The sequence below is a fragment of the Mercenaria mercenaria genome, chromosome 11 (assembly GCF_021730395.1).
Source record: "Mercenaria mercenaria strain notata chromosome 11, MADL_Memer_1, whole genome shotgun sequence".
Classification (NCBI taxonomy): Eukaryota; Metazoa; Mollusca; class Bivalvia; order Venerida; family Veneridae; genus Mercenaria; species Mercenaria mercenaria.
The window spans coordinates 59,457,549-59,480,621 of NC_069371.1; the positions used below are offsets into that span (position 1 = coordinate 59,457,549).

At 36.4% G+C, this 23,073-nt stretch overlaps 1 protein-coding gene across 3 annotated transcripts in view; it reads left to right on the forward strand.

Annotated features, from left to right (window-relative positions):
• Positions 1 to 368: 368 nt before the first annotated feature.
• Positions 369 to 23,073, forward strand: part of LOC123532902 (solute carrier family 28 member 3-like) — a 71,236-nt gene continuing 48,531 nt past the window's right edge. Inside the window, exons 1-3 of one of the 3 annotated variants that reach the window (XM_053517519.1) lie at positions 369 to 493; positions 19,890 to 20,165; positions 22,504 to 22,651. In XM_053517519.1, the coding sequence (XP_053373494.1) occupies positions 19,908 to 20,165; positions 22,504 to 22,651 (406 nt within the window). In that variant the 5' untranslated portion in view covers positions 369 to 493; positions 19,890 to 19,907. Of the gene's footprint in view, positions 494 to 13,116; positions 13,288 to 19,889; positions 20,166 to 22,503; positions 22,652 to 23,073 lie in introns of those variants that run through there. The other 2 variants (XM_053517520.1, XM_053517518.1) reach the window with 2 other exon arrangements.

Genomic DNA, 23,073 nt, shown 5'->3' on the forward strand with positions numbered 1-23,073 from the left:
GTGATTTTTAAATTACAAAATCTTTGAAAATATGACAATTACACGTTAGCAAGAAAAACATTAGGTATGTGTTTACCAAACCTCGGTTTTTTTTTCACTCAACACTGTCCCTGGGGTTTGGAAAAAATGCCTTTCACAGGCAGTAATATAAGACCTGTAAAATGTTAGTGTGAAAACCCATTTTTCACGCTTTTTATCCGAGTCGCACAACAGGAGTGACACCTCGTAAATCCGCCACTGAAAACTGCCTTTGCAAGTGCATTTGTGCACGACAACTGCACAGAAATGTCTAATCAATTTTGCAAAAAAGCGACTTGATAAACAAATTTAAGATAAAGAACCCCATAAATTTCACTTGATAAATATTACAAACTTAAAAGTCCACATAAATTCATACGAATAGTCTTGGTTTAGATAAAGTTAGACTTTTCTCGCCTCGAAAAAAATTGGGACTACAAAACGTATCTGGAATTTAAGCCTTCAAATTCAACAGGTAATACTGAAAACAGTGCATACTCATTTGTTTACTTGTTAATAGCATTTTCATTTCCGGTTTGTTTGTTTGTTTGCTTGTTTGTTTTTATGTACTTTATGTACATTAAGGGGACGCATACTTTGAAATTAGAAAAAAGTGGGTGGGGTATTATAAAATTTACCTTCAAAAAAGTACAAGGTTTTGGTAAATGAAATGAATACTGTTTCAACTGTTATAAGTACACAAACGATTGCTCACTAAAATAAAAATGAGAAAAACTGAAACAAGAAAGTTATTGTTGAATTACATAAGACTTCTTGTGTACATTTAAAGTCAACAATTAAGACTTTTTGGTGCGAAAATAATAGTGCTTCACTTTGTCCAAACATTTATCAATGTCCTACAGATTCTAATTTAAAGAAAGAATGTGAAATAAGTTCAGTGTCTTGCTTTTCATTTCGCATATGTGAGCTAAAACACATTATTTAGTTTGTTTACAAAGTAGTGCATAAGAAAAGATACGGTGGTCAAGGAATGCCACATTACAAAACTAAAAGAGTATATTCCCCTTAATACATTAAACATTTATCATTACAGAAGTCTAGTGGCTTACAATAAAGGCCTAGAAATGTTGCCATTATTAATTTTTAACTTGGTATTCATGAACTACAATGCACTTAAATATCAAAACACATTCAACAAACTTTTGAATTGTATTGTCTTAAAAATCCCAAAATAAGGTATGAAATTTGGTTGAGAGGTCCAATCAATGTGTATATGTGCAAAAGCAACATTCTAATCTTGTTCACAAAAGTTACTAATAAACAGCAGGAATGTCAATGATCAAAACTGGACGAATATACAGTTATCCTCACTTTAATGTCATTTATAATTTGTCCTTGAATTCTCCACCATACTTTTCATAATTCTGTTTGCACGAGTTGCACGAGAATGCTGTCATTCACGTAAAAAACGGGGTCAAATAAGTTGTAAATGCAATATCATCTAAACGTAATTAATGGATTATGCAGTTCAAGATAAACTTTATATCATAACGTAACGAACATGTATAATGTTGTAACAACAACTTTACTTACACTGATTTAAGTAGCAGTCGGTTTATAAGTGACTTTATTGATTCATTTTGTGTTTTGTTATTGTTGTCAAAAGTATAACGGAAGTGCCTCACAACTGAAGCGGAAACCAGTTTGATGCGCAAAGTAGTCCACTGTAAGTAATATTATTTGACAAATGTCCACAGAAATTAATAATTTTCTAATATTAAAGACGAATATCTGAATAGGATTCATTATTTGATAAGAAATTATAATCATCGACATGTTTTTTTTAAAATCGTACACGTGCTGACACCTAAGTTGTCTCCCGTTGTTTATTAGAGTTACCTTTCGTCCGGCGCAGTAATACATTTGCAGTGAATCGCCGAGAAGTCGTGGGAAAATTAAAAACCATGTAAACAAACTAAAATTAACCACCTTTTCAAGATGAATTTCAAGTGATCGACATTATGCATTTAACCCGCCTGACCTGTGTAGCATCTTAAATATCTGTTCTAAGGTATTCATTGTGTAGAATGTCATGTTATGCCCATGCAATGCTAATCCCACTCTGAGTTTTTTGTTTACATTTTTTATCAATGACAAATATGGCGTCCATCCCGAGATGAACAGACGTGGCGTTAAATTTTTACATGTTTAAGCAAACCTGGTGTGTTAGAAAGAAAATCTCATCCCTTCAACATTATTTGGAACACTTTTATTGTAAAAAACCTGTTTTTTCCTTATACAAAAGCTTAATATTTTGTGTAGAATGTACTTTCACAAAGACCTCTGTTTTCCTATTACATTCATAGTACCACATCCTTATCTACAGAATACTGAATATTACAGGTGTCCATCAGTATTATATCAGTTTAGTAATATGTTTTTTATTTTCCCACCATCGATTTCTTGAATATGCATCCCTTCCGCATTCCTATATGAACTGTGAATGTAGAAATATGCGTCCCCTTAAACGCCATGTTTTCAACAGTATTTCAGTTACGTTACGGCGACCAGTACATGTAGCGAAGGTTCCTTTACTGACTTATTTAGCGATGGTTCATATACTAACGTTTTTTTTGTTACATTAAACGCCATGTTTTCAACAGTATTTCAGTAATGTTACGGTACACGTAGCGACCGTTCCTATAATTTTACTGACATATTTTACACGTCGTGTCGTAAATTACAAGCGTATTGCGATAAAAATGTTGTGTATGGCACTAGTAGATTGTCGCTGACGACTTGCAAATCGGATGTCAGACCACGATAATATCCAGTCGTGTCTTGAAAATTAAATAACTCTTTGGGGAGGTTCTTGCCACTCTCTCTCTCCCCCCCCCCCCCCCCTCAATCCCACATCCCACGCAGTTCAGAGTCCTATTTTTATACCACATAAGTGTTGTGTGAACAGTTTTTTTATCGAAATATTTAGAAAATCCATTTAATGGCAAGAAAGACTAAATCACTGGTAATTGCAAAATATATTGGTTAATTTAATTCGATATATCGGCTTCATAAAAGACGTTTGATTGGGTAAGCAGCGGTGACGATGAACGAGATATGCTTCAGTTCAGAATTTATATAATTAAATGGTTGACTATCTAAATGTTCTAATCTCTCACATTTCTAAAATAAATATTTTGAACACCCCTCTCGTGCAATAAGAGTTGTTTAGAAGAGAGTGATGCTTGTCGCGAAAGATGAAAAGTTTAACAAGAGCCATTCTGAAAGTAAGGTTATTTTTGAGTGTTGAATGTTTGGTTAGTGGAGATTGATTGAGACATAATAAAGTAAACGTCAAAAATATTACTAAGTAACAGAGGAACTGGGCTTATATCAAGAAACTTAAATAGCTGAAAATAAATAACAAGAAGAAATGACACGTGTCAACTGAAAATGTTTGACAGAATAATAATAATGTCAACAACAGAGAACATAACCATACATGAAATTCATGACCATTTGCGCATGTCACTTGATGATTATGTATACAAGTTTCATTTAAGTTTGAGGGAAATTGTAGGAGAAGTCGCGGGTACACAATGTTTTGATGTAGTTTAAATATTTCGAGGTCCAAAAAGGGTAATGATTCTAGAAAAAAAAATCGGACATAAAACTCCTGAAATATATGCGTGCTTACATTTGTATTATGTATAGCAGGTTTCATTTCATTTTAAAGGGTTTAGTGCACAAAAAAGTGTGTTGGACGGACAGACAAACGGACGGACGTATAATTCAAACGCTATATGCACCTTGGTTCTTCGGCACTGGGAGCAGCAGAAATATATTTTTCTGGGAAAGTGGAATGTGGGCATGGCGGCGACGGGGAGGATGTGACATGATTATATGAGACAACATAAAAAACTAAAATTATCGTTGTGGAGATTGCAAAGGTGGAGAGGAGGTGACACTAAACGAAGAGATAGTATCAAGAAACACAGAAAAAAAAGGTTAATGGTGGGATAGGAGAGGGCAATGTGGTCGTTGGAAGAGATAATAAGAGACAGCATCAAGAAATACAAGAAACTAAATGCATTTTGGAGAGGTTGTGGTAGGGGGGGAAGGGGGGAAGGGGCACTAGGAGACAATATCAAGAAGCATATGGAACTTAAAACATTGAGGTGTGGGTTGGTGGGGTAGGTGTGGAGGTCGGGTATTGTGTCGAACCGCGAGTGGGTGGGGTCGGTGTGGAGGTCGGGTGTGTCGAACCGGGAGTGGGTAGGGTCGGTGTGGAGGTCGGGTTATGTGTCGAACCGGGAGTGGGTGGGGACGGTGTGGAGGTCGGGTAATGTGTCGAACCGGGAGTGGGTGGGGTCGGTGTGGAGGTCGGGTAATGTGTGAAACCGGAAGTGGGTGGGGTCGGTGTGGAGGTCGGGTAATGTGTCGAACCAGGAGTGGGTGGGGTCGGTGTGGAGGTCGGGTAATGTGTAGAACCGGGAGTGGGCGGGGTGAGGGATACTAAGAGACATTATCAAGAAACACATGGAACTAAAAATGAACAAAAATATTTTGGGTTGGGTGGGGTAATGTGTACGGTTGGAGATAGTTGTGGGATACTAATAGGCAATGTCAAAAATACAAGGAACTCAAAATAAATAAAAAAACATACAACTTTATTTGAGGGGAGGTGGTAGAGGTAATATGACGTAAGGCGGGGATGGGAAGAGGGGGTGAGTAATGTACGCAAGTGCAGATAAAGGGACAATATCAAGAAAAAGAAAACAAATATTTCATATCGGGTGCGGGTTGCGGTGCTGGATGGGGGTGGGTTGAAAGGGGTCGACAATTTGACACGCACGCACACACACACACACATACACGCACGCGCGCACGCACACACACACTTTTTTTCGTAGTAGGAATAACAACCTATATTCAAGAAATGCAAAAGGAACAGAAACTTGGAAATCTATATTGTTTGAATAATGGCTTGGTTCAAAAAGTGGCAAAATCTTACCAATTTTTGGACCTATACTATTCAGTTTGTATAATTATGGCAAAGGAGGGTGTTTTATTCAGTTGCGGTGTGTACTTAATGAGATACTAACTCGCTGAATTCGCGAACTGAATATTGTTGAAAAAAGAAAGAAAATATTGTTTAACATACTTCATGAAGATGAAAGCAACAAGCAAGGGACCTGCGTCATTCAGTACAGCAAAAAGTGTTACGTGTAGTTACTGAAATACTTGCTTGTTGATTGTCGCTGACAGAATTTTGTTGAAGAAATGGCTAAATACAAAAAGGGCATATTTACATAAAATAAAAGGAAGAGTTATTGAACCCAATCTGACTGAAGTACATCTCCTATTACGCTACGCATAGGATCTGAGAACGACCTATTCATCGCCTCGTTCTGACGACCCTTTCGCTAGCCAATCAGAGCCTAACTTACAACATCTTGCAAATCTACCTGTAGCCTTGACTTTTGATATTTACAATTCTTATGTCGTAATGTATCAGATAGCCGGCTAGCTCAGTCGGTAGGCCACTTGCTTTGTAAGCCAGGGGTCCCGGGTTCGAGCCCTAGAATGACTGCACATTTTTCTTACTCTTTGACATTCGAACAAGTCGTCTGATTGGATAAAATAAAAATAGCAATACTGGAAATCCAAAATATACAGAAGACGAATGTGAATGGGTCGTTCTCAGATCTTCGTTTAGAAGATCAAGTACTTTAGTCAGATTGTATTGAACCTAATGTAAGTCATTGAGTTGTTGTTATCGTAGGAAGGACATGTATGAAGTTTCATTCAGTTTTGATGGGCAAAAACTGAGATATAAGATGAGCTTGCTTATAATCGCTAACAATGTGTCCACACACGATGCCAGTGCCGACGTTGACGCCGACGCCGGGTGTCTAGCAATACGTCTCGGCGAAATAAATAAACAAAGACTATGTTAAAACATAAAATGAAAACTGTTCTGGACATTGATGGCGTAACAGGCCTAAAGTTAGGAAATGTTACTTATAACAATTTGATTCAAAATCTTGTTTTTGTTGTCTCCCTTACTACAAGCATTCTCAAACTTAAAAAGTAATTTAGGCCATCGCCACTGGCGCTCACCAGTAAATGCTAGGAGTGTTTAGAAAAGGAATATTGTTTGTCGAGAATCATGGAACTTGCCTTAAATGTGTGTGTGTGTGTGTGTGTTTTTTGTTTGTTTTTTTAAAATTGTGGATAAAGAAAAATAGTCAGAATACGAACCTTTTCTAGTTTCAAAAAGTCAACAACAGCTGATCTGTGGGAAGGGGCGTTGTCATGTAGCAAAGATATGTACTTAATACATCTATAGCTGGACGGAGATTAGTATAGCTTTTTTTTAAAGTTTTCATTTAGAATAATCCAGTACCAGATTTTCCTTTCGGCAGGCAATGCAATTTGGAAAAATCGTACCAAGAATTCTAAAGAATATCAAAACCATTGATTTCTTCACACTTATTTCAACTAGAATTCGATGAAACGCCAAAATTTGTACTGTCATAAGACGGGCATCAAATGTAACTTTAAGAACTGTCTTGACTTCATTTTCTGAGGTAACCTTTGAATGCCCTGGTTTTGGGACATCTTTAATCAGATCGCGCCCACTTTTAAATTCATTCTACCATCTTTTAGCTGTTGAATTATACACTTTGTTTTGTACAGAAACAGCACGCAATTCTGGAATATATCTTTGGCAATCATGCCAAGTTTACGTGTCTTTATGTACTCTCTTTTATGGTGGCTGATTTCTGCCATTTCGCGATTTCGCCCCGCGACCCCGCCGAGCGAAAATACGAGAATTAACAAGTTAAAATGGCGGGGGCGCGGGGCGAAAACTCGACGGTTGAAGAGCGCTAATTATTTTATTTTCGCCCCGCGCCCCCGCCATTGTAATGCTTAAATTCGACGTTTAGGCAGCGCTAACTGTCGTGTTTTCGTGTCGGTGTCGTGGGGCGAAAACACGATAATTAGCGCTCTTCAAACGTCGAGTTTTCGCACCGCGTCCCAGCCATAAGAGTTACTAAATGTCGAGTTTTCGCCCTGCTAATTATCGTGTTTTCGCTCCCCGCCCCCGCTAAATAGCGGGTTTTCGCCCCCGCCATTTAAACTTGTTAATTCTCGTGTTTTCGCTCGGCGGGGTCGCGGGCTAAAACGCGAAATGGCAGAAATCAGCCACCATACTCTTTCCTACCATTTTCACTTGTTTCAATTACTAGGTGTGATTTGAAACCGGATTTTGTAAGAAAATAACTGACGTATACATGTTTGTGGTATCATTGTGTGGTATTGAAGTAATGTTTATTGTAACGTACAGGGTGCATCACAGGGGTGTAGCAAGCAAAGTTGTATGCTATATGAAACACTCGTTATGTACCTTTTGATTTCTACGTTGTACGGTTTTTATTACGCAAAGTAAACTATATATGAACTCTTACCAGATGTTTTTGAGACATTCAGTAGGCATTGGACGTTTAACAAAAGTGATGCATTTTTCATCCCAATAGAAAGTGTTAACAGAAGACTTCAATACTTTTTATCTTAGACGTCACATTTTTGGAAAAATTCAAGTGTGCTCGTGCATTACACCAGCATTTTGCATGGATATGGGCAAATAAGATAGCGTTTACCATAGAGGGTTTTGTCAGCCAAATGACTGTTCGATGTATGTGATTTATTGCATTAGTTCGTGCGTCCGTCCGGATTTTTTTGTCCAGACAATAACTTTGAAATGTATGCAGCAATTTGTTTCATATTTGACAAGACTGTTAACCTCAATGAGGTAGAGTGTCATGCGCAAACCCCAGGTTCCTATTTCAAAGGGCAAGGTCACACTTTGAGGTCAATAGACAGATCTTTTCCGGGCCATAAATTTGACATGCATATAGGCATCTTGTTTATAGTTAGCTTGAAGATTGCCCTTTATGAGACGGAGCGTCGCACGCAAACCCAATGTCCCTATCTCAAAGGCCAAGGTCACACTTAGGGATCAAAGGTCATATCTTAGGCCATAACCTTGAGATGTATTGATCTTTTTTTTTATTTTACACATCCTTTTCTTGTGGACTTACATTTTTGTAGAATATCTTCCCTTCGTTGTTACTATAAATAGCTTATTTGGTAATTTTTTAGCTCACCTGAGCAATGCAAAGCTCAGCTGAGTTATTGTGATCGCTCAATGTCTGTCTGTCGTCTTACGACATTTAGTCTGGGTATACGACAGAGGCTGTATTTTTCAATTGATCTTCATGAAGTTTGGTCAGAATGATTGCCTTGATGAATTCTAGGTCGAGTTTGAATATGGGTTATCTCGGGTTAAAACCTAGGTCACTAGGCCAAATCAAAGAAAAACATTGTGTATGCGATAGAGGCTGTATTTTTCAATTGATCTTCATGAAATTTGGTCAGAATGACTTTTTGATGAAATCTAGGTCGAGTTTGTATATGGGTTATCTGGGGTCAGAAACTAGGTCACTAGGTCAAATCAATACAAATCATTGTGTATGCGTATGAAGCTGTATTTTTCAATTGATCTTCATGTAATTCGGTCAGAATGATTGCCTTAATAAAATCTAAGTCATGTTCGAATATGGGTCATCTGGAATCAAAAACTAGGTCACTAGGTCAAATCAGACGAAAACCTTGTGTATGCGTTAGAAGCTGTATTTTTCAATTGATCTTCATATAATTTGGTCAGAATGATTGCCTTAATAAAATCTAAGTCATGTTCGAATATGGGTCATCTGGAATCAAAAACTAGGTCACTAGGTCAAATCAGATGAAAACCTTGTGTATGCGATAGAAGCTGTATTTTTCAATTGATCTTCACGAAGTTCGGTCAGAATGACTGCCTTGATGATATATGGTCGACTTTGAATATGGGTCAGCTGAGGTCAAAAAGTAGGTCACTAAGTCAAATCAAATAAAAACATTGTGTATGCGATAGAGGCTGTATTTTTCAATTGATCTTCATGAAATATGGGCAGAACGATTGCATTGATAAAATCTAGGACGTGTTTGGATATGGGTCAGCTGAGGTTCAAAAGTAGGTCACTAGGTCAAATCAAAGAAAAACCTTATGTATGCCATAGAGGCTGTATTTTTCAATTGATCTTCATGAAATTTGGTCAGAATGATTGCCTTGATAAAGTCTAGGAAGAGTTTGAATATGGGTCAATCCGGATCAAAAACTAGGTCACTAGGTCAAATCAATAAAAACATTGTGTATGCGATTAAGGCTGTATTTATCAACTGATCTTCATGAAATTTAGTCAGAATGATTGCCTTAATAAAATCTAAGTCATGTCCGAATATGGGTCATCTGGAATCAAAAACTAGGTCACCAGGTCAAATCAAAGGAAAACCTTTTGTATCCGATAGAGACTGTATAGTTCAACTGATCTACATGAAATTTTGTCAGAATTATTTTCTTGATAAAATCTAGATCAAGTTTGAATATGGGTCATCTGGAGTCAAAAACTAGGTCACTAGGTCAATTCTAAAACGAACCCCTTGTGTATGCGATAGAAGCTGTATTTTTCAATTGATCTTCATAATATTTGGTCAGAATGATTATCTTGATGAAATCTAGGTCGAGTTTGAATATGGGTTATCTGGCGTCAAAAAGTAGGTCACTAGGTCAAATCAAAGGAAACCTTGTGTATGTAATAGAGGCTGTATATTTCAATTGATCTTCAAGAAATTTGGTCAGAATAATTGCATTGATAAAATCTAGGTCGGCTTTGAATATGGGTCAGCTGAGGTCAAAAAGTAGGTCACTAGGTCAAATCAAATAAAAACATTGTGTATGCGATAGAGGCTGCATTTTTCAATTGATCTTCATGAAGTTTGGTCAGAATGATTGCCTTGATAAAGTCTAGGAAGAATCTGAATATGGGTCAGCTGAGTTCAAAAAGTAGGTCACTATGTCAAATAAAAGAAAACCTCGTGTATGCGATAGAGGCTGTTTTTTCAATTGATCTTCATGAAATTTGGCCGGAATGATTGCCTTGGTGGAATCTAGGTTGTGTTGGAATATGGGTCATCTGGCGTTAAATACTAGGTCACTAGGTCAAATAAAAGAAAACCTCGTGTATGCGATAGAGGCTGTTTTTTTCTATTGATCTTCATGAAATGTGGTCAGAATGATTGCCTTGATAAAATCAAGGTCAAGTTCGAATATGGGTCATCTGGGGTCAAAAACTAGGTCAAAGGTCAAATCAAAGAAAAACATTGTGTATACGATAGAGGCTGTATTTTTCAATTGATTTTCATGAAATTTGGTCAGAATGATTGCCTTGATGAAATCTAGGTCGAGTTTGTATATGGGTTATATGGGGCCAAAAACTAGGTCACTAGGTCAAATCAATAAAAAACATTGTGTATGCGATTAAGGCTGGTCAGAATGATTGCCTTGGTGAAATCTAGGTCGAGGCTGAATATGAATATGGGTCATCTGGGGTCAAAAACTAGGTCACTAGATCATATCAAAGAAAATACTTGTTTAAACTCAAGAGAACACCTTTTTGGTCAAATCCTAATGAAAATTGGCCAGAATATTTGTTTCCATGAAATCACTAGGTCAAACATGTTTACACTGTTATGGTGTGTTTCTCAGGTGAGCGACCTAGGGCCATCTTGGCCTTCTTGTTTTTTTTATTATTGACCACAGGGAAAACCGAAACCATTTCTCTGCGGCACAACATGGATGGTACCTCAAATGTTTGGGTGTATTTTGACATATCTGTTTCTTGTAAGGTTTTTTTTTTTGTAAACTATGAAATATTTTTGTGGACTTGTATCTTTTTTAGAATTACTTCACTTTGTTTTTTTCCTATAAATAGCTTAGTAAGTTCTGTATGGTCATACAGGAAAACCAACACCATGGATGATACCACCTCCATGATAATACATCAAATTTTAGGTGCATTTTGGCCTCTCTCTACCTGGTAAAGAATTTTTTGTGGACTAAGAATTATCTTTTTATTTTAACAACTTAGTTTGGGTCCAGATATTGAAATGAAACTTGTTTTAATTGACTGAATGTTTGAGTCATTCAACCGATGTGTCAACATATAATGGGCTCGATATTGTTGCCCTTTGAGATTCAAATTCTAGTTTTAATGTTGCATGACCTGAAGCGGATTCAAATTACAAGATCGGGGAAAATATACTGTCAAACCGTCAATTACTGCAGGTTATAACGTTTTTGAGATGTATGTAAAATTAGTAAAAGATGAAGCCATTGACCCACATTGCAGACAATTTAAACATAATTACAATGCAACTCGATACTAACACGGTCTACCTATAGTAGTGAAAGAAGATAAAACATCATTTTAGCACATTAATGTCTTAGGCTGCATTCGTTTTATACCACTATGGAACATAATGACGACGCATGCAGATGAATACATTGCTTGTTATTCAAAATAACATCATAAACATTTAAATGATTAATACATTACATAAAATCTGAAAAATAGTTTGTTGAAAACAGCTGTGACCATTCAAAATTTTCATGTTAGCAACGGTATCATTGTATTCACAATTTAATAAGATAAGAAGCAAAATATTTGTAAATATTTATAATGCTATGAGGTGACTGGAGAAAATTTCCATGATGCCATAAAATTACAATTCTGTGTACTCCCAGCCAACGTTACTCGGGGGATCTCCTAGATGTGTTTTAGCTAGTGCTTAAGCAACTGGCTACGTAGCTCTGAATCAACTACCGTGTTTCAACCTCGCGTCGTTTAAATTTTCCTTCTATTTCTATGTGACCGCATCACACAAGTATTCTGGACGTGTAAAAATTGTCTCATATTTATTTTTATAATCTTGGAATTGTGTGAGTGTGTGCACAACTGAGGACTACTGTTTCAAACAACAAAAACAAGTAGCAACGGATTCTAGAATAATTATGAACTTTATATGTACATTCGAAATATTCGGAATCACTCCGCTCTAGGGTTAGGGTTACGGATAGGGTTAGAGTTTAGAGTTTAGGGTTAGGGTTGAAATTAGCCCCACCCTGGGTCGGTCAAACTTAGTTTTACATAGAGATGTATAGGGAAAACCTTCAAAAATATTCTTGTCTTGAACCACTTGAACCACAATGCACAGAGCTTAGATATTTTGCATGTAGCATTATCTAGTGGACCTCTACAAACATTGTTCAAATCATGACCAGTCTATGCACAATGAAATGTTGATTCTTTAGGTGTTTCGGTTGAAATATCAGCACTGGCTATCAGTCCTTTCAGGGCTTTGATTTCTTCTATTAGTATATTTTCTGCGTGAGCTGATGTTACTTTAAACAAAATTAATACGTTCGTCAGTAGGTGAGTAAAATATTGTCCCGAGACTTTGTTGTAACTGTTTTACAGCATGGGCCCTTTTATACTCTTTAATACTTTAGTTATAATACCCATCTTCGTAAACTAGTTTAACTCGTTGATATGCGAGGAAGTTTTATTAGTTTTTGTATACATTAAGTCTTTATGTGTATACAAGGATTTCGTATAATGCAGCAAGTTAGGCGGTTTCGAATGAGACACAATTAAAACACACCTAAATAGTTTAATTTTATTTTGTTGTAGTTGGATTGCATTGTCAATTTTGTGAATGTGAAGGGCAAATGTTTAATTTCATGGCTAGTTCGTTGCTTAAGAAAATTATTATGTGGGTAGGTAAATTTCCGAATCCCATGCTTAACCCTTAGCCTTCTTGCTGCAAGTGATTCTGCCTTTGCGACCTCAGCCTGCAGTATATTTTTGGTAAGCACCCCTTGTAACAGTTAATGGTACTGTCCAAATTGAAAGATGGACAAGTTCATTATATAAATTTAGTAGGGTAAGGGTTACATAATTAAACTCTGCTTTTCTGGTGCAGAAGTATAACCTATAAATGTATTTAAACTTTACGAACTGACTGAAATGACTTTATTGCAAAGTCATAAATTTTTGCATTCCATTTATATCCTTTTTACGAAATAAATGTGTCATAAACCTACCTGTATAGTCTGTACATGAACATCAAATAGATGACGAACGCATTGTTGACAAACAATTACGATTTCAACTTAAGTTGGCCAAGCGTTTAGGCCTAGTGAAGCATTGCATTTGTCGCTCGTGTGTAAATATGCAAACGTTAGTTAGTACGTTAGTTTGATTCATGTATAAAATATATGTGGGCGGCTCTAATGTTATTTTAAAAAGTTTATTTTAATCTGCAAAGGTGTATCAAAAAGGATATTCTACCCTTAACAAGGTAAACACAATACTATTATTATATTTGCCGCATGCATTCTTTTTACTGTTTTCTGGTTTTCCACCTTTCTATATGAAATTTGTTAATCTATGGTGGCTCGTTTTTGCCATGTCGTGCTGTCGTGTTGTCGCTTAGAACGACAGCACGATAAAGATTTCAATGACTTTTTACAAACATTTTGTAAATATAAGAACAAATGAACTGTTTCAGTAATTGAATGCATATATGTGAAGTTAAAACTAATAGGAGAATTTCAGACAGTTTCGATCACTTTAACTTTTCGTATTTTCAAAAAATAAATAAATAAATAAATAAATAAATAAATAAATAAATAAATCCGTGTCATCAATATTGCTGAAAGCACAAATCCCTTCAATTTATAGATGTAGTCTGTAGAACATATAATGTTATACTGCGGTTTTGAGTTAAATTGTTTCTACATATTTCATACACACTTTTTTTGTATATTTAAAATCTGAAAAATCTTTAGATTAATAGAATATCCATATATTTACAGATTTTTTTTAAAGCATCTATATCCCAGACCTGAAAAAAGCAAAGAAATGACACGAACATTTTTTCTGTAATGTTGGCGGCTTAATTTGTCGTGCTCGCGTACTGGCAGAGCACCACACTGCAACTAGAGAATATAGTACGTAGCATTGTATCGTGTTGTCGTTATGTCGGTCTTGTGAGAGCGCCAAGCGACAAGCGACATCACGAGAACATGACAAATTATTCTGTGATTGTTTCGCCCAGAAGCAACCCGTAGCATTGATGGTGACTCTTTCGTAAAACGGCTTGTACCTAACGTTTGCTAGTTTTACTGATAGCATCAGTACTTTATTCTTAGACTAGAAATTTTAAGATTCTTTAAAACATTAAAGGAATTTACGACAAATGTTTAACCATGGCAAATATGCTCAACTTTTTTAACTTGGAGAGTGCTGCTGCTTGGATAAAAATATAACAAACATTCGGTACATACCCATCTTCGTAAAACTATGAACTCTGCAACAGAGTGTATATGCTTTTTGTAGTTTTCTCGTGCTGGAGGGTTCGCCAACAAGACACAACTTATCCATTCTGCTGTCGTGTTTTCGTTCTAGGGGAAGAGTCGAGTGGAGGGCCAAACCCAGCATTACGACATTGCAGTAACTGGCCGCAATATGCATATTTTCTTATCTTTGTTATGCGTTTGTCTATTCGTTGCGAAAAACTTATCCATAAAATTAAAGAGAAGACTACAATCTTTCATGAATGGGGTCAGTCTCACGTCTAAAGTGAACGATTCCTCTAACACACATTTTGTTATTTTGCCAACATCTTAAAAATATTTGCAACTGATGAAAACTACATTCCACCTAGTTATGTAAGATTTCAGCATTGGGACATTATGCAATTGCATCAGAACGAATATATATAACAGTTCTTTGAAAACATGAAGAACTGTTAAAGGCTTTGAACTGTCCGAAAGTTTGGTCCCTATACGCAGTCCTTTTTCGGAATACAATGAGTACATCAGTAAATTGACATTTGTTTTATATAGTAATATACAGTCATGTTTTATATGTTGTTCACTTTTCATCTTAAACAATCCTTTCTTTCTATGATATGATGTTTGGATTTTTTTCTCAAAATATGGGATTAACTGTTAAAGCCCCTTTAAACACTAAGCGTAGGCGTTATGGATGATGTTTCAAAATTTCAACACAATAAAACCATGCCCTCAAACCACTTTGTTCACCTCCTTTTGATAAGTCTTTTGTCTAGAATTTACACAGTGGTGAAAAGAAAAACATTATTTGGGAAAGAATTCGATGAAAAAGATATGCCGTAAAATGAAAAAAAAAACGTATATGTAATAGTATACTATAGTGTCTAACAATATCTAACAATTGTGTGATGTTAAACCATTTTCTAGTAAAAAATCACGAAAATGATATTCAATAGTTTTCTAAAACCACAACCTTTCTGTCACAAATGACGCGAGGCAGTAAAATGAACGAAAATATATCATAGCTTAAAAGCATGTTATTTACAACACGTCGTACTTAAGTTTTAAACATTTTGTACGAATAAAGTAAACACATCATTGGCTTTCTCATAAATTGTTTTCTCACATAGTTTCACTGCGGTCTAAACAGCAAAATCAGCGAGCTGTTCCTAAAATAAAAAAAACCAGCTAAACAAGTGTGTCATACGTTTCAGCTCGACTATACGAAGTATATGCAGAGCTCTCCTAGTCACCCTTGCGTCGGCGTCGGCGTCCAAACCTTGGTTAAATTTTCTAGAAAATCAGATTTTTGGAAGACTTACATTAATTGATATTTCCTTCAATAATTATACCTCTAGAAAAAAGAAAAATGAAGGGAGTAGGGCAGAGCGAGGGCGGGGGTAGGTGGTTGGCGTTTATATAAGAAATTACCCTTACTCAACTGTAAAAAAACCCACACAAAATCTACTCATTTTCTCTTCTTTCCATGTCACTTTTATGAACCTAGAATTCTAACGCTGCCATTTTCATCTAGCATGCGATATTTGACAGAATTCTACAGATACATAAACGCAATTAAGTAACAGAAAACACTATTCTTTTGAAACAGGACACGAGGAAAAGAAGAGTGATTACTGATTAGGACTCTTAGTATTTGGACTTTTTTATGACCTGTGTAAGCTTAGAAGTAATCAGCCTCTACAACAGACTTTCTACGGCAAAATATTGCAGTATTAAGAAATATGAATGAAAAAACCAATGTATTACGATGTTTGTTTTCTTTATTTTTCTTATATAAAATGGGATAAAGAAATTTCATCTTTGAGAGAAAATTATAGGATGTACGGGTATATTTTGAAAATGATGATTACATGTTGTTTATCGATATCGATGTTAATTTAGTCTTTAAAAAGCCATACAGCTTGTGTGTGAATTATCTGTATGTATTATAAAATGAAACACAATAAAATACTATCAAGAAAATAACTCCAATGCAATCAGCTGTTAACTCAAGCTGTCATAAAAGTCATACGCATTGACGTTTCAATGACTCGCTATTTATTAAAGTATCTTCTAACAGTGCGCTTATTTTTTTTTCACATCCGTAAAACCTATGACAAAAACCAGATGTTCGCTTCATCGCACACATATAGGAAAAAAATCTTCATCCAACGCGAAAAATCAGTTATGTTGAAATTGACACTATTAAAATTCGCTATTAATTCCGATTGTGTGGGTGCATTAATTATAAGAGATAATACAAACACCTGATATAAAATGTATACGAATGACCTAATTTTGGCAATGTTTTTTTATTCTCTTTTTGAAACTACAGTCAAACATGCATGATAATACCACGCTTGGAGTGCGAAAAAACAAACCAAAAACCCCTTTATTTGCAGGATTTCTTGTTTCAAAGGTCAGAGTACAATATAATAGGGTTATTATAATAGTAGCTCGATCTGGGATGCTGTATTTGGCCCGAGTGGATTTTGCCGGATCGGATCTCATATAATAAATACACTTTTATGTCACCGTAATGTAGTCGGGTAATGACCCTGACATACAAAACGAATTCAGAAAGACATACAGGTTCAATGTGCGCTTAAAATGCATTGTCAGTGTAACATTAGAAGGTATTACATTTATATATTCACATGCTTAGTTATCATGTTTCATGACAATGCCTACATTTTTCATGTGAACCTCCAATATTTCTGACGCCATCCTACACATCTTTATGCCCCCGAAGGGAGGCATATAGTTTTTGAACCGTCTGTCCGTCTGTCGGTCTGTCAGTCTGTCAGTCTGTCGGTCTGTCAGTCTGTCAGTCTGTCCGCAATTTTCGTGTTCGGTCCATATCTTTGTCATCGATGGATGGATTTTCAAATAACTTGGCATGAATGTGTACCACAGTAAGACGACGTGTCGCGCGCAAGACCCAGGTTTGTAGCTCAAAGGTCAAGGTCACACTTAGACATTAAAGGATAGTGCATTGATGGGCGTGTCCGGTCCATATCTTTGTCATCGATGGATGGATTTTCAAATAACTTGGCATGAATGTGTACCACAGTAAGACGACGTGTCGCGCGCAAGACCCAGGTCCGTAGGTCAAAGGTCAAGGTCACACTTAGACATTAAAGGATAGTGCATTGATGGGCGTGTCCGGTCCATATCTTTGTCAACGATGGATGGATTTTAAAATAACTTGGCATGAATGTGTACCACAGTAAGACGACGTGTCGCGCACAAGACCCAGGTCCGTAGCTCAAAGGTCAAGGTCACACTTAGACGTTAAAGGTCATTTTTCATGATAGTGCATTGATGGGCGTGTCCGGTCCATATCTTTGTCATTCATGTATGGATTTTAAAATAACTACGCATGAATGTGTGACACAATAAGACGACGTGTCGCGCGCAAGACCCAGCTCCGTAGGTCAAAGGTCCTAAACTCTAACATCGGCCATAACTACTCATTCAAAGTGCCATCGGGGGCATATGTCATCCTATGGAGACAGCTCTTGTTTTTAATTGGAAGAAAGCAAGGACACAGAAGGTCCGACTGTCCGTCCGTCCTTGAACTTGTATCATGTATGTCTCAAAAAATATATGACATAGAGTCATCACACATCATAGGATTGTTGTTCAGCATGTGGAGATGTGAATCTTGGTTTTACTCAGTCAGGCAAGAGTTATGTTAAGTAGATGTAGAAAAGTCTCAAACGCATAATTAGTCAAGCAATTAAAATTTTGTATAGAATAAAAGGAATTTCACTTTACTTTCTATCATACGCATCTAGATTACTGGTTTATCATATCATTTGCTATCTGTTTAACCTTTAGCCTGCTAAATTTCTAAAATGAACTGGTCTGTCATTCAGTTTGGGCAGTACCATTTATCATTTGAAAGGAAGTCCATTGAAAATTTTCAGACTGAATAGCGAACAGTGCAGACCATGATCAGCCGCACGGACGTGTAGACTGACCTTGGTCTGCACTGGTCGCATTGGCATAATCACTTGCCGCCAGCAGGCTAAACAACGCGGCCTGAAATAGTGTTCCATCGTACATTCTGACTACGTACTTGAAACCCGCGAAAAAAAACAACAACAAGAAACAAAAGGCCCCATATTTGGACAAGGATGAATATCTCTTCGTTTGATATTTTTAACTGACTGTTTTTGGTGAAAATGATACATTTGGGCAACGCTAAGGATATAAATTTTTTAATTGACACTCAGTTAGATTTTTTATTGAATGTTATTCTTACAGGATAACCGGTCACAAGGTTAAAGAGAAATTATATCTTTAATGTTGTTGAAATAGACACATTTTATATTTAATACATGAGTGGGTGCACATAACCATTCTTATGGTCAACACTGACTATATAATTTAGTTCACATTAACTCAAGCTTAGATACATGCTTGAATGCTTTCAAGTTAAATGTCCTTACTATAGTGCAAGGTTTACTGTAACTTCGGATTTTTTCGTAGGGTTCTTTCAGTCGAAACGACACAATTTAGGTCCTATGGTGGCCTGAAATTCAGTCATATCGAGCAATGCTCCAAAATGTCCATAGGGACATTATGCCTGGCGCGTGGTGGATGGGTGGCGAGGGGTGGAACCAGTGCCATTCTTTAGTCCAACTGGATAGTTTCCACGTATGTAAGGATTTTGTATCCCAGTCGGGGGTTTGGACTCACATAGGTGTGGAGAAAATATTTCGAAACAATCGGCCACGGAGCTAAGCTACCAACTATAGGTAGCAAGGGGCTTCCATGTAGCAAGGGGCTTCCTTGGCAGAGTGATTACGGTCGCTGACTTCAAATCACTTGCCCCTCACCGATGTGGGTTCGAGCCTCACTCGGGGCGTTGAATTCTACATGTGAAGAGGCCATCCAGCTGGCTTACGGAAGGTCGGCGATTTTACCAAGGTGCCCGCTCGTGATGAAATAATGCACGAAGGGGTACCTGGGGTCTTCCTCCACCATCAAAGCTTGAAAGTTGCCATATGACCTATAATTGTGTCGGTGCCACGTAAAGCCCAACAAAACAAAACAAAACAAACAAAAAACTATAGGTAGCAAGCATTCTTTTCTTTATACTTTCGTGACTCTGTATATTTTAGTAATGTGTCTGAACTATATCATTGCGTGTTTCGGAAAACTTATGATGTTTAACACGCATCATAATTCAGTACCACTTCTTTTAAAATAAATACCCTATTTACTCTTTACATGCCAGGTGTTATTTATGCACTCAAAATGAAGCCGTGTATGTAACAGATGTAAGGTTGCTGGCTTCAAATCACATGCTTGGCATCTTTGAATGCCCGAGTCTCGCTCAAGTTGCTTTGTTGAGAAGTCAGCCAGCTTGATTCCAGGTACCCGCACGTGTCTGTAAACGTCCATCTAGAATCTATCGCTGGTATGAAAAACTGGTAAGTCAACGTATGCTCTGAAATGTTTCGGGATCACTAAAACCCAGCAGAACAAACAAACAAACAATAAACAGTCAAAACTTGGGTTTAATTAAACTTCATTTTGACACAAAATGATACGTAACACACATTTGATACCAAACTTTTTGTATGTTTTGTAGGCCTTATGAACAGGGAAAATGTCTGGCAACGACATACAGTTAAAATCTTTGAAACACTTTGATAACACAAACGATACAGACGAACCGCCGGCGTATAACCAAATCGAGAAGACAGAAAAAGACGGGAGACAGAATCCGGCGTATGTTTCCGACAACAGTAGCCAGGAGAGCCTAGATGCTACACCTTACAATACTAACCCAGACGGTGGGTACCCTGTCGGCCATAACGAGATTCAAATAACTGAAACAATACCAAACGGATTACGTCATAGACATGTGAGTAAATTGGTTTTTTAATTAGAGGGGTGGTCAATAAGTTCGTGGTTAGCTACTGTTTGATCCACCAGTTCTGTTCGTTCAGTTTATACTAACTTATTTTAGCTCGATGGTGATAAAAGCTTCAAGCTTATTTGAACCATTCTCTATTCCGCTTCTTGGAAAAACCAGTACTGATGTCATACGAAAAGGCGTGGTCGTGACCCAAATGGGGATCGAACCCACGACCCCGGGTTTAGCGGTCGACACCTTAAGCACTAGACCACCCCTTTTCGGGCATTTCTTCTTTATTTTTCAGGGCTGAAATTTAAATTAAGCGTACATATTATTACAGGGATGGTTGTAGGAACTTTCTAAATTTTGAAGGTAGTTTATTTTTTTTTCCCTCAGTTGTATTTGTATATAGGTAGTTATCCCTCCTGTAAATTATAACACACGATTTTGGCCATACACATTCTTTACATGTCCGAAAATTGAAGAACAGGATCGTATTCTTCGCAGGAATGCGAAGAATATAAATGGTGAAAAATATGGTCTAGCAGGCTGTTGCACTACATAATAGATAGATAGATTGATTGCACAAAGTCTTGATCTATTTTAAGACCGTAGCACGGTTTCAGTTGCCTTTGAAGTCAGGTACGTTGCAGTTATCTTACAATACATCATGCAAAAAGTGCAACTTAATGTTGTTTTTTGTTTGTTTTGTGTTGCATTTATATAATGTCATTCAGTAGTTATAAGACCACAAAATACGTAATGAAAGGTAATATGACAGTATCGATGTTCTTTAATTATTTAGTTAGTTATTTATTTTGTTGGGTTTAACGTCGCACCGAAATAATTGTAGGTCCTATGGCGACATCCCAGCTTTAATAATGGAGGAAAAGTCCAGGTGCAACCCCCCCCCCCCCCCACTGTGCATTATTTTATCACGGGCGGGCACCTGAGTAGAGCCATCAACCAGCTGGATGACTTCCTCAGATAAAGAATTCAACACCCCGAGTAAGGCTCTAACCCACATCGGTTAGAGGCAAGTGATTCAAAGTCAGCGACAATAACCACTCAGCCACGGAGGCCCCCGGTACAGATTCTCCGTTTCATAAACAAAATGTAGATTTTTTTCTTATTCAGTCCAGAGAATTTTAGATTAATCTTATATCAGTCAAAAAGGTCTTAAACATATAATCACGGTTACGAATTTTAAAGAGAGGGTTTTCAAACACATGAACCTAAAAGTTTCTTGAATATTGAATTAAAAGCACCCACTCAGATGAAACAAACGGTAAAAGTTGGTAAACATTCGATTTGAAATAAGATATGAAGAACACTGTTTGAACATATCGTTTTACAATGTTTAAAATATTTTATGATAGTATAAATTATTTTTGTTGCATTGCATAAAAATTAACGAGTATAAAATACGGTATTTCAAAACTTGAATATCCGACAACAAATAAATGAGCGAGTGAATGAATGGTTAACTATAAATATATTATTAAGACCCATAACAGAACAGACGCAATATTTTGTGTTTTGATTGTGATATCTATGCATGATTTTTATCAAATATTGCTATAGATACATGCAAAAAAAATCTTTTGATAAGTGTTTTAATTTACTTGCTAAGAATAATTTAGATTAGTTTTAAAGACAGTTTGTGATACTTTTGCTCAATGCAAAATTATTATATTTTTAATAGAAATTATGGAAGGTAACTGTAAATATGAAAAAGTTGACTTGGACCCATTTAATGAAATGAAAAAAGTCCCTGTAATTGACTGTGATATTCTAGTTTATTATATACCTACAAATGTTCTTGCTGAAATACAGCTATATTTCACGTATGAATCTCATCGGATACGGAAAAATACTCCGACTTGAATGGTGGGACTACGTACTCCTCATAAAATAAACAAATATGTATGTTATTATGGATGGTTCCAAGCTGCAGGGGATCCATGCTAAAAAATAATGAAAAAATACAACACATATCGCATATCCGTAGCCCTGACCAACCTGTAAACCGAGTCAGTCTATTTTGTACGTACAACAACACTGTTGATCAATTTAAACGAGGAGTACTAGTTTTAGTTGCGGCTTTCCTTGCATCAAGAAATCCATCGTTTGAACGAGTTTTCGGCTGTAATTGTCTAAAATTATAGCCCATTTTGGCTGATATAATAAAAGAAGAAGTTATACGTTTATATAGTAAGGTCATTAAAGCGCAATAAGCATTCGGTTGTTGTTGATTTTACCAGACTAGATCACACTTGTGGGATCTAGTAATGGCAAAATCCTCAGATCAAAAAACTTTTATAATAACCCTATTATATTTAAGACAAACGGTGAGGCTTTGGCTCTAGATGACGAAGTGGAACAATACGAAGAGTCTAGTGACGATGATGATGACTACGATACTAAAATAGCTCGTGGTATAGGCGTAACCAGAAAAACAATATGGACGGCTTACGAAGATCATAAAAAAGGTAAACAACGATTTTTGGATATCATCAAGACAAGACAAGACAAAATTTTATTATGATAACTTGTACACATATTGGTACATCGTTATATACAAACAAAATTGTAAATGAAATTCGTATAAGTCAGTGAACTAAACACATGAAGTAAGAAAATATATACATATATGGTATTATTATTTTGTAAATATTATGGAATCGTCAAGTTAAGACCAGATAAATTGAATGAAATGTGTGTGTATACATTTCTATGAATTTTATCCACTCGATAGAAAACATTATTAACTTTAAGTGGAGAATGAAGCAGTTTTTAATTGAAAATACATTGATACTATGGATTAAGTATTAACTTTAAGTGAAGAATGAAACATTTAAATTATTAATAATAAAAGTATGGATTACTACATTTAGGTAGTCGTTACTAGGGG